This window comes from Saimiri boliviensis, chromosome 8 (genome assembly GCF_048565385.1).
Source record: "Saimiri boliviensis isolate mSaiBol1 chromosome 8, mSaiBol1.pri, whole genome shotgun sequence".
In the NCBI taxonomy this organism is placed as follows: domain Eukaryota; kingdom Metazoa; phylum Chordata; class Mammalia; order Primates; family Cebidae; genus Saimiri; species Saimiri boliviensis.
This window is the reverse complement of record NC_133456.1, coordinates 5,715,319-5,727,785: the sequence shown is the minus strand read 5'-3', so window position 1 is coordinate 5,727,785 and position 12,467 is coordinate 5,715,319. Positions and strand designations below refer to the sequence as shown.

Sequence of the window (12,467 nt, the reverse complement as noted above, 5' to 3'; positions counted from 1 at the left end):
ACCATTTAAAAAAACTCCTCTCCTTCAAATGGGTCAGTCCCAATGAATAAGTAGCTCTTTAAGTATCTGGAATCGTTTGCAAAGCCCCGTGTGAATGCATACAGTCCCGTAGTCTCTGGAGGCCACAAAGCATTCCCGACTCCTTGTCATGGTTACCTTTAATCCCCAAGAGTTGTAGCTTTACCACGAACGGAGGGACAGAGGGCCCATCTCAGTGCAAATAGACTGAGAAACAAGCCTATGTAAAACATGTTCTTTTCTCCATGTAACAACATTTTCATTGTCAAAAGTTTGGTTTTTATGATTCATCTTGCAAACTGACAGTCCAAGTCTTCTCTCTAGGTTGTGTTATCACACTGAGTCATCTGTGACTCAGAGACTGAAAAATGCTGCCACACGCTCAGAAAATACCTCCTCCTCCACCAGCACCTTACACAACCTCCCTGAAGAAATTATCATTGCTGCTTCTGTTAAAAATGCATTTAATTTGTATTACAAATGTACAACATGCATCATAGAAAATTTAAAGATCACCTGAGTACCAAAGAATCAGAGAGAACAGAGTCATACACAGTCATCCATTCTTTTACTTGTTTTTACATACGTTCATCCATGTATGTATGTGTATGTTTCTGTATATATAAGCATCTTTAAACAAATCTTTAAACATCTTTAAGGAAATGAAAACTAAATACTATACGATAATCTCTTCTTAATATAGTAGGATTCTAAACTTTCTGAAAAACAATATGCTCCCTAGAGTTTGGACAACAACCTTTATTATTATGGCCATAGTGTCACTATTATTATCGCCATAATGTTACCATGAGGATTTAAGCCTCAGAGTTACTCATTCGTATCCCCCTTCTTAGCCATGTCAGCGTTGTGCCTAGAAAGCATTCTTGAAAACTCCAGTGAACTCACCTGTCAAGACAGAATTATAAAACTTGCCACAAACTTTGCCTTTAACACTAAATGAGGCCAGTCACGGTGGCTCACTCCTGTAATCCCAGCATGGGAAGCCGAGGTGGGTAACATGCTTCAGCCCAGCAGTTCGAAACCACCCTGGCCAAAATGGCAAACCCTGTCTCTACTAAAATACAAAAATTAGCTGTATGTAGTGTGGCATGCCTGTAATCACAGTTAGTTGGGAGGCTAAAGCAGGAGAATCACTCGAACCCAAGAAGCAGAGGTTGCAGTAAGCCAAGATCCCGCCACTGCACTGTAGCCTGAGCAACAGAGACTCCGTCTCAAAAAAAGAAAAAGATTAAATGAGACAATGCATGTCATCTTCCTGACACACAGAAAGCCCTCAGTCCACTGGGACTCGCATGGAAATCACTAAATTTCTGGTTAAAGGCAGTTGGAGCTTGGGAACCCAGGCATCGTCATTTACTATTTTATGACCTTGAGCAAGTTATACATCCTCTTGAGTTTCTATTTCCTCATCTTAAAAATAAGGGCAATAATACCAACATCACAAGTTGTGAGTCAGGTTTAAAATATCACATGGAAAACACTCAGCTGCATTTCCTGGAACTCAGTATAGCAGCTAGAAGATACTCAGTAGACACTGGGGCAATAAAATTACATATAAAAGGCTGAGACTATCAGCTCTTGAAGTGACGGGTCCCCACCCTGTCCAGCATCTTGCACAGCATAGATGCCTAGTAAAATATTATCAAATGATACCTCACCGATTTAGACACATTGTGGGAAGGGTCTGTGTGATATACCACCAATCAAAGTATTTCCAAGTCTATGCAGGACCTGCTAAAATAATGAAGCTAGCAGAATGTCTGCAACTCCATAAATACCATCTCCTTTCTCAAGAAGGAGAACCAAGTTGCTTGAGTGTGACCTCAAAGAGGATCAGCTTTAATCAAAAGACAGTCTTAATATTATTAGGGCAACCACCTTAGCAATATTAGCCTTCAGTTATAAGAGATACAAATAGACACTTTCAACAGTTGCATATTTAGTCTTCAAAGGGGCAAAACATCTATTTCTTTGTGTCTTCTTCCTTTACTTACCTGCTTTTAAACAGCAAAAGACAGATTAAGATCCTGTGTGGAATTATTAGTAACCAATGATAATGAAACCACTGGGAGTTTATGGTAGTTTATCAGTTCTCTATCATATATCCATGTACCTAAAAGAATGCTCGCTCAATGACAGCAGAAACCATATCTGGCACACAGTAAGCATTCAAAAAGTATGTATTAAATGAAAAAATGCATGAAGCCCAGAGAGCAAAGATAATTAATGTGAAGTTCTTGAAAATGCTCCAGAGCATCTATAAACTACCTGAATTATATACACTACTGCATGTGAACATCTGTATGTATATGTCCATGTGAATTTTTTTTGAGGGGGTGGTTAACTGCATAAGCTGCTCATCTGTATTGGTTATATTTTTTAGAAGTTGTGAACCCTTGCTTTGCAGCTGCCACTATCCCAATCTGCATATATAGCCCCTTGCCTGCATCAACACAAAACCCCTACATTCTTTGTTAATTAACAGATTCTCAAGTGTTTACTCTTAGACAAATAGTATAGAATACTCTGTCTCATTTGGGACAGATATTAGTATTATGTACCACTGTCATATAACACACCTTAGAAAACACATGCAAAAAAGCTGCCTGGCAGTTTGCAAATCACGCCGAGTTGGAGAAAAGTATACTTGCCAGAAATCAGAAATAAACCTCTCTTTTTTTTTGAGAGATGGAATCTTGCTCTGTCACTCAGGCTGATGCAGTGGCACGATCTCAGCTCACGCTCACTGCAACCTTTACCTCCCAGGTTCAAGCGATTCTTGTGCCTCAGCCTCCCGAATAGCTGGGACTACAGGTGCATACTACCATGTCCAGCTAATTTTGGTATTATTAGTAGAGATGAGTTTCACCATGTTGGACAGGCTGGTCTCGAACTCCTGACCCTAAGTAATCTGCCAGCCTTGCCCTCTCAAAGAGCTGGCATTACAGGTGTGAGCCACCATGCCCGACTAGAAATAAATCTCTTAAATTTGGAGATGGAACCAAAGAGATGGTCACTTTCCTAGCATTTTTATTTCTCTATATCGTTCTAACACACAAAAAAAATGATTCAATTGAAATATAAAAGTCTGAGGTCTATAAATGCACATACCAAAAATTCAAAGGAGACTCACAAAGCTGAAACACAGAACAAATGTGAAGATGACAAGTGAAGTATTCAGGTGTGACGTGCCCAAACATCCCTGATAAACATAATAGCAGTAATGATAATAATAACTGCAATGGTTATAGCTGTAACCCTTATATAATCAAAGCACTTTTCACATACATGTGTCAGGCTGATACAATGACTACCATTTCATAGACTGTGACATGAAGGCTCAGAGAAGTTCACATCTTGTCCACACCACAGTTATTGCATAGGGAGGCTGAGGCATAGCTACACATCTCCTACTTCTAAATGCTGTGTTTTGTTTAACATTTTACTTTAGATCACAGAATAAATGTTAGGCCTTAATCCTTCCCAATGTCTGGATATGTTGTTAATTGTTCACTGAAATCCAGAAAAATCAAGGTGCTATAGAATGCCAATTCACTATTTTCTCTACAGCTGTGGAATTCATGTGTTGGTGGATGGGGTAAGCTGGTACGAAGGAAACATCAAGGGAAGTAGCAAAATAAGAAACTTGGCCTTAGAGTCCTTTGAAGCTATTTTAAAAAGTAAAATGTTATGTTAAGAACTATGTGGTGTATCTCTCTGTGTATGTAATTATTATTCCATTGATTTATTGCACACATGTCAAAGAGTGTCTGGGCATTTGTACAAGTTCAAACAAACCAACCAAAGAGCCAACCCACATAGCCACAAACCAAGACAACTTGCTCATACCCCTCACTCCACCCTTCATCTTACCAACTCGCAAATGCAAATTCCCTAGCAGTGCAACCCTTCCATCCAAAGATGAACCATTAAACCATAACATCTGTCATTTATACTATTCTAAAAGAGCAGCCAAAGCCAGTTGATGGCACAGATATAGCAGGGCTCTTCCCATTCTAAAGAGAGCCCCTTTCAGTTTTGGCAAAAGCTTTCAGCAATGACTACAGAATCAAATTGCAAAGAGCTATCACACATAACCTCCTTTGAGGATGAGTACCATATCTTTTTTTTTCATACCTTTTATTTTAGGTCCATGGGTACATGTGCAGGTTATATAGGTAAATGTGTGTCACAAGTTTGGTGTACAGATTATTTCATATGAATTTAAACTCAGATTTTTCATTGTAGGGCATGAAGAAACACAACCTACCTCATCTACTGAATACTTAGCCACTAACCCACCACACAGTAGGTAGAAAGACTCTTATTTACCTGTGGTATCCCAAAGTGTGGAGAAATCACTTTAAAGTATTCTACTTTGCTGCCAAAAACTTCTGACTATAATCCAACAATTAGAGCGATTTCAACCTAAATTGCTCCCCCTAAGAGACAGACATAATTAGGTAAATTTCTCCTCTGTTTCCATATACAAAGAGATCTTATAAGAAAAAAAAAAAAAAAAGGCAAAAGAAAATTCCTTAGCCATTTCCAGCTGATAAAATCAGTAATCTCACACTCCCAAGTTCAAAGCAGAAGACTTAGAAAATCATCTCACTTTCTCTGCACATGGAGAATCATTTTTTTCTACTTTAAATCACCATCCTTTATTGGGTAATTTTAATAATTGAAAGTGGGATGAAAGCTATCCATATAATGTCATCACTGCCTTTTTCATGAAATATCTATAGGTCTAATTTGGACTACATTAATTTGAGAGAGGTAAAATATAGGGAGGCGAATGAGAAAGGAAAGAAGCCAAGGAATAAAGCCCCCATCAGTACAAGATAGTGAGAGGAAAAGCCTCTCTGAGCTGACTTCTCATTCATTTTCCCTGTGGAGGAACCATCAAGAAACCTGACCGCTGGTTTGGGCAAGCAGACTGCCTTGCTTCTCAAATTCTCTCCTACCCAACGACACACAGTAACAGTATTACACTAACCGTACTGGTAATCCTGGCATTAGAGACAAAACATGGGTACAAGCAGTTGCTTTTTGAATAATACAGTGAAGAAAAATTTGTGCTCTAGAACAGCGGTCAGCAAACTCTCTTGCTCCATTTAGAGTACCACAGCCAGAGAGAAGACTAGCTGGGCATTCTAATGCCCACTCATTCCTCTTCCCACAAAATCACAATGCCAGAAATTGGCAAACTTTCTGTAAAAAGCCAGACAGTAAATATTTTCAGCTTTGTGGGCCATACAATATCTATTGCAACTGTTCAACTCTGCTGTTGTAGCACAAAAGCAGCCAAAGACAACATGTAGATAAATGGGTATGGTCGTGTTCCAATAATACTTGATTTACAAAAGCAGGCACAGGACCAGATCTGGCCCATAAGCCATAGTTTTGGTTGACCCCCATTTGAGACAAGTACTCAATAGAAATGTTCTCTAGCTGTGCTGTCTAACACAATAGCCACTAGCCACATGTAACTGTTAGTACTTGATATGTGGCTAATGTGACTATAGAACTACATTTTAAATTTCACTGGATTTTAATTAATTTCAGTTTACATAGCCACATGTGACTACAGTCTAAACACAGTTCTAGACACTATTCACTGCTGCCTCCTCAAAGGAGATACAACCCAACTTCCAATTTATAGTATAGATTAAGTGTTTGTCTTAAAAAATAAAATATCCATATCTTTGCATTCACAGTGGAACAATACACAACTGAAAATGATATTTCTTAAATGTGAAATATCTACATCATTGAGGCCAAGATGATTGTTTTGAATTAAAGCAATCAGGTAACTGCCTATCAGCCAATGGTCAAAGGCATAGGGGCTGAATCAGGTTCATGCTAAGACCCATCCAATCTGGACCATGTTTTCTTCCTCCTCTGGACACTGTCCTGAACCTTGACTGAGAGCACAGACCTACTCAACAGTCCCATTAACTCCTAAGACAAATCCAAACCTCCCCACAGATGCTAAAATATATACATGCAAAGACACAGTTCAAAGAGTCCAAGAGAGAACATGCATGTTGATTAGAATGCCTTCTAAAGTAATGCACACAGCACACTGCCTCAATACAAAATCAGGGAGATTCACCACATCTTTCCCTACTGCCTGCTGCATCTGACAACTATTTTATTTACACAATAACTAGCTTGTGTTTTGCATTTCTTAGCAGACCCAAAGATATAATCCAAAAAGGAAAATAGGATAGTAACATATTTTTGTTGTTCTTCTAAGCATGAATAAGAGATAACAAACCAGTATTTCCTTTGAGAAACTCACACAATATTAACTTTCTCCAATGGGTAAAAGAAATTGAAGATATTCCCTAGTAAATAAGAAACCTTTGGAAACACGGGTGCCAGAAAGGGAACCCATGCAGATGATGCACAGCAAAGTAGGGCAGATGACATTCCAGTTATTTTATGATTTTCGATAAAATGAAATCATTCTAGATCCAAGCCCTTAACTATGGTTACCAAATCCAAAATGCTCTGAAGAACGAAAAAAAGAAATTCCAAGTGTGAACCAAACACCTTTGGTGGCACAACATCACGCAAACTGACAAGAGTCTAGTTATACAGTCTTTATTTATCCTACTTAGTATGAGAAATTTTTTTTCTGCAGAAATATTCGTGTGTTTGCTTATGGGGTGTTGCTACAATTTCACTTGCAGTGTCACACAATCTATACAATGCATCTCGCCTTTCTGAAAGCCCAACAAACATGAATTTCAAAATACATCTGTCCCCAAGGGTTTGGATAACGGGCCTTCTGAGGAAATTTGTTCAGGAAGGGCATTTTCTATCAATTCAATGTCTCTGCTGTACAGAATCCTGAGACAGAGCCTTACCTCAGTCTGAAGGATGGCAGCCCTCTGTTCTTTGGCAGTAAGCGACTCTTTGAGCACTTCAATGTGTTGCTTGCAATCTGAATTTTGATTGCTAAGAGTTTCAAGCTTTGTTTGTAAGGCAAGAAGTTCTGACTCCTTCTTTGAAAGTTCCTGCTTCAGCTGATCGATCTGCAAAACCACAAAATTCAAAGAAATTAGAAATTGCTGCCCCTACACATTACATTGGACAACAACTGATTTCTTTCCATTTCAGCAGCCAGTGATCAATAATCCAACAAGGCAGGCCATGAGTTTTCTTAAAAAGATGAGCTTGGGAATCACACAGTCTTTGAGATCTAGAGGAAAATCTGTAAAAGTTGCTGAGAGTATAGGAAATAGGAATGGGAAGGTCAACAGACTGCCTCCCATCCCACTGTGGACCACATTTCACAATGGAATGAAGCCTTCCTGGCCAAACCTACTCATCTATGAAACCACCAAGTCTATTACCACCATGGTCCTGAGGAGAGTCAACAGGGATCTAACATGGGTAATTAAATCAAGGCATAATTCCACAGTGTGAATAATTGTTCAAGGGCATCATCTGACAAAAGAATCCTAAAAAAAAAGAAAGAAAGAATTGGGGATCTTCTTTTGCTTACATTAAATATTGAGAAGATACAAAAGAATACAAAATATACATAAGGTATAAGATAAAATGGCAAAAACAATCCATCATTCAATTCACCAAAAAAGATCACTAGAATTATCTATGTCCCATACCATTTCTATCTCCTCTTCCCATTTGGAAATAATTACCACCTCAAATTTTGTGTTTATCATTTCTTTCCTTGCCTCTTAGGCTTATCATATATTTTTGCATCCATAAGTAATATACTACTTGGTTTTGCATGTTTTTAAACCTTATTTGGGATACAAACTTTTTTTTTTTTTTTACAACTCTGCTTTTTTCCTACTCAATCTCATGTCCTGGAGATTAAATCAAAATGTTGTACAGAGTTCATTCATTTTCTCTGAAGTAGAGTATTCCATTGAAAGACTTCATCACAATTTACTTGTCCATTCTGCTGTTGATAGAAATTTGGGTTTATTCTTAGGTTTTTGCTACTATAAAGAGTACTATTCTGAACATTCTTATACATATAACCTGTTTCACATAGCAATAATATTCTCTAATGCCTAAAATTTAAATTGCTGAACCACATAGCATATTCATCTTCAATTACACTAGATAAAACAAAAATGTTTTCCAAAACAGTTCTATTAATTTACATGATCACGAGCACCTTGCAAGTATGCCAATCACTCCACTTCTTTACCAATAACTTATGTCACTGGTCTTTTACATTTTTGCCAATTTGATAGCGTTGTGCAGGTAGATTACCTGCAGAGATATCATCTACTAATTCCTTCCTACTTGTACACAAATGTTGCTCCTCACAGCTAGAGCTGAAGTTTAACTTCTTCTTGAACCTGGGCTAGACTGTGACTTCCTTCTGCCAACAGCAAAATAATCAGCATACCTGTTCTAGCCCCAGCCTACAAGAGGACTGGCAGTTTATGCTTCTACCCACTGGAAGCCAGCCACCACGTTCTAGAAGCTCAACCACGCTGTGGCCACCATGCTGTGAGGAAGACCATACCAGACATATGGACAGGCCATGCATAAAGATAGAGAGGCCTGGTGGTCATGTCGGCCCCTTTGTCTTGTTTCAGGTACTAAAGGGAAGAATTTCAGTGCTTCAGCATTAAATTTTGTGTTTGCACTGGGTTTTTTTATAGACATTTTATTAGGCTTTGCATTATCACAACTACGCCAAAAGTATTTTTTAATCATTAGTGAATGTTTAACATTACCAAACATTTTTTTTTTCTGTATCTCATGGTTTATCACCATCTTTCAACCTTATATGTTATTGCAATGAGTTGCATTAATGAAATTTTTAACTTTAATCCCCCCCTGGAAAAAACCCATTCTGTCATTACTTTTTTTTTTTTAATTTTACTTTAGGATTTAGAGGCCATGTGCAGATCATGCAGGACTGTTGCATAGGTACATACATGGCAAGGTGGTTTGCTGGCTTCATGCCCTCATCACCTATACCTGGCATTTCTAACCATGTTATCCCTCCCCCATCCTTCCCACCTCCTGCTGTCCCTCCCGTAGCCCCCAACAAGAGACCCCAATGTGTGATGCTCCCCTCCTTGTGTCCACGTGTTCTCATTGTTCAACACCTGCCTGAGTGAGAATATGTGGTGTTTGATTTTGTATTCTTGTGTCAGTCTGCTGAGAATGATGGTTTCCAGATTCATCCATGTCCCTACAAAGGACATGAACTCATTGTTTTGTATGGCTGCATAGTATTCTATGGTGTATATGTGCCCATCCAAAAGTGGGCAAAGGATATGAACAGACACTTTTCAAAAGAAGACATATATGAGGCCAACAAACATATGAAAAAACACTCATCATCACTGCTCATTAGAGAAATGCGAATCAAAACTACGTTGAGATACCATCTCATGCCAGTTAGAATGGCGATCATTAAAAAATCTGGAGACAACAGATGCTGGAGAGGATGTGGAGAAACAGAAATACTTTTACACTGTTGGTGGGAGTGTAAACTAGTTCAACCATTGTGGAAGACAGTGTGGCAATTCCTCAAGGACCTAGAAATAGAAATACCATTTGACCCTGCAATCCCATTCTGGGTATCACTCTATTACATATTTTTTTATGTTACTGGATTCCGCTTGCCAATATTTTGTAGTGATTTTTAATTCATGTGTATAACTGAGATTGGTTTATAATTTTCCTATCCTATACTGTTCTTTTCAGGTTTTAATATCAATTTAGCCTTCCAAATGAAGTAGGAAGTGTTCCTTCTTTTAATGTGTTCAGAAATGGTTTCTGTGAAATTGAAATTTTTTTACATTAATATTCATTAGAAATCACCAGCAAAACCATTCAGAGCTGCTATTTTCTTTTTCCAAAGAACATTACTTACTAATCCACTTTTAATGGGTACAGGAATATACAAGTTTCTAATTAGTTGAGTCAGTATTGATACATTTTTTTCTCCCAAAGAATTTTTCATCTAAATTTTAACACTTATTTGCATGAAATTTTTATAAAACCCACCTATCTTTAAATAAATAGTATCTATGATTGTGTCTTCCTTTTCATTCTAATATTCTACATTATTAACCTCTACTTTTTAAAAGTTTTATTTTAGCTTTAACTAGTCTTTTTCCTGATGAATCTCAGCAGAGGTATGTCAAGTTAAGTATCAAGGAGCCAATTTGGCTATACTGATCATGCAATTACACTTTTACTTTCTGTTTCATCCATGTCTGCTATTTTTAAATATTTCTTTCCTTCTACTTTCTTTGGGCTTATTGTTTTCTTTTCCTAACTTTTTAAGTTGGATGCTTATCACACTAATTTTCAGCCTTGTTTTAGTCCTAGGATAAGCCTTCAGACTATAAGGCTTAACTTGGTTTTCTTTAAATTTGCCATGTTTCTTATAGTCTCTTGCTCTTTACTCATATTTCCAATCTCTTATTTATTTAAACATATTAAACACATTTACTTAATATTTCATAGTCTTTTTCTTATAATTCGAACTTTTAAAGTCTTTGCTTTCTGATTCTGCTATTTATTCTTTCTACTGGCTATCACTTATGGTGGCCTGTTTTCTTTCAGGTTTTGTGATTTTTCTCTCTTTTTTTGTACTGTATACTGGGTTTTTTTGGGAACTTTACCTGGAAAAATGCTTTAAGCCCTATATGGTCCTTTAGAGAATTTGCCTCTGCCAATAGCTGGGGGCCCTATCAACCAAGAATGTAGCTACATTCTCTATCTGAAGTTTTTAGATCATCTTGCACAGCACATCCATGCAAGAGCCAGCTGTGGTTATGGATTCTGAGGACAATTTTTTCATCTTTTACTTGACTCAAAGCTTTAAGACAGAAATTTTTCCCTGGAGTCCCCTGAGTGTGAGGAAGGGGGAATATGGTAAGGTTATTCTTAGTTTGCCTCTACAGTAGCAGTATAGCTGTCTGGAATCCCAGCTTTATTTGGTGGTGGCAGTAAGGTTGCTACTATGCCTCATCTTGAGTAGGGCCAGACTTCTGTCTCTTTTCTTCAATGTCCTTGTGGCTATGAAAACCAGGGCTCAAGTTCATCTATCTAAAAATTGCCAACAAGAATAAATAACCTGATATGGTTTAGATGTGTCCCCACTCAAATCTCATCTTGAATTGTAGCTCCCATAATTCCCATGTGTCATGGGAGGGACCCAGCAGGAGGTAATTGAATCATGGGGGCAGGGCAGGTCTTTCCCATGCTGTTCTCATCATAGTGAATAAGTCTCATGAGATCTGATGGTTTCATAAAGGGTAGTTCCCCTGCACACACTCTCTTGTCTGCTGCCATGTAAGACATGACTTTGCTTCTCATTTGCCTTCTGCTATGATTGTAAGGCCTCCCCAGCCATGTAGAACTGTGAATTCATTAAACCTCCTTCCTTTATAAGTTACCCAGTCTTGGGTGTGTCTTTATTAGCAGCATGAGAACAGACTAATACATAACCCACACTCTACTTATCATACAAGCTCCTGCTATGGCTTAGCTTTGACCCTTGAGGTTCTTTCTTACTCAAGAGCTCATGTACATTTTAAAATGTATGTTTAAAAAATACAATTTCCTTCAGCATTTTTTGTTGTTTTCAACAAGAAAACTGACATAAACAATAACAAGCTACTGACAACATCAGGTGAGCATGAACAGGAGTGAGACTCCCATGTTCAGAAGAGTTCAGGTTGCACAACTTATATGAATGGAAATTCCATTTGCAAGAAGTCAGACTACATCAGGGAACAAACAAGCTTCATCTTGCTAGCCAGATCTAAGGGACTGGTAGTGGCTAAACAAAAAATGGTCTTGAGAAGGCTTCTGAGTATGCATAAGGATTCACTGGGAAAAAATCGTGACTGCTTATCAACATGCCTCAGGTATATGCGAGCAAGTGAGCACTGCTCAGGTATGTGCAGTTTCTGAAACACATTATTTCTTTATAACTTAATGAATCATGAGTCTACAGTCATTTTTATGTGGAACAAAAATAAGAAGTTCTCTCTGAGATGTAACAAGAATACAGTATAAATAAAAAGAGGGAAAATCAGAATTAGGATTACTTAAAATGATAAAAGACATTAAAATCTGTTATGATCAGCATGATCAGCACTCTTTTCAGGGTGGGGGGCATGGCCCCAAATCGTATCCAGTTGTAGTTGACAGCACAGTTCATAGTTGATTCCACATGTGAAACTGATTCATCTGAAACTAACCCTCAAAAACTTTCAATTCTACACACCTAAGCAAAGATGATGTTTATAGTGAAAAAACTGATTTGTACTAACTTCCACAAATACCACAGTAGAAAGCTAGTGTGGGGGTTGGGGTATTGAGAGGGAAACGTAAAGGAAATAAACTGGATATAGAGAATGGGGCTTAGACAGGAGGAAGGGCATGGCAGGCTCTGCATA

The 12,467-nt window shown here is 38.0% G+C and overlaps 1 protein-coding gene across 11 annotated transcripts in view; it reads right to left on the bottom strand.

The window, feature by feature from the left end:
* ERC2 (ELKS/RAB6-interacting/CAST family member 2) overlaps positions 1–12,467 on the bottom strand; it is a 970,127-nt gene that overhangs the window by 617,361 nt on the left and 340,299 nt on the right. For all 11 annotated transcript variants that reach the window (XM_074403633.1, XM_074403639.1, XM_074403634.1 and 8 more), the window contains one exon: positions 6,918–7,085. In XM_074403633.1, the coding sequence (XP_074259734.1) occupies positions 6,918–7,085 (168 nt within the window). The remainder of the gene's footprint in view (positions 1–6,917; positions 7,086–12,467) is intronic.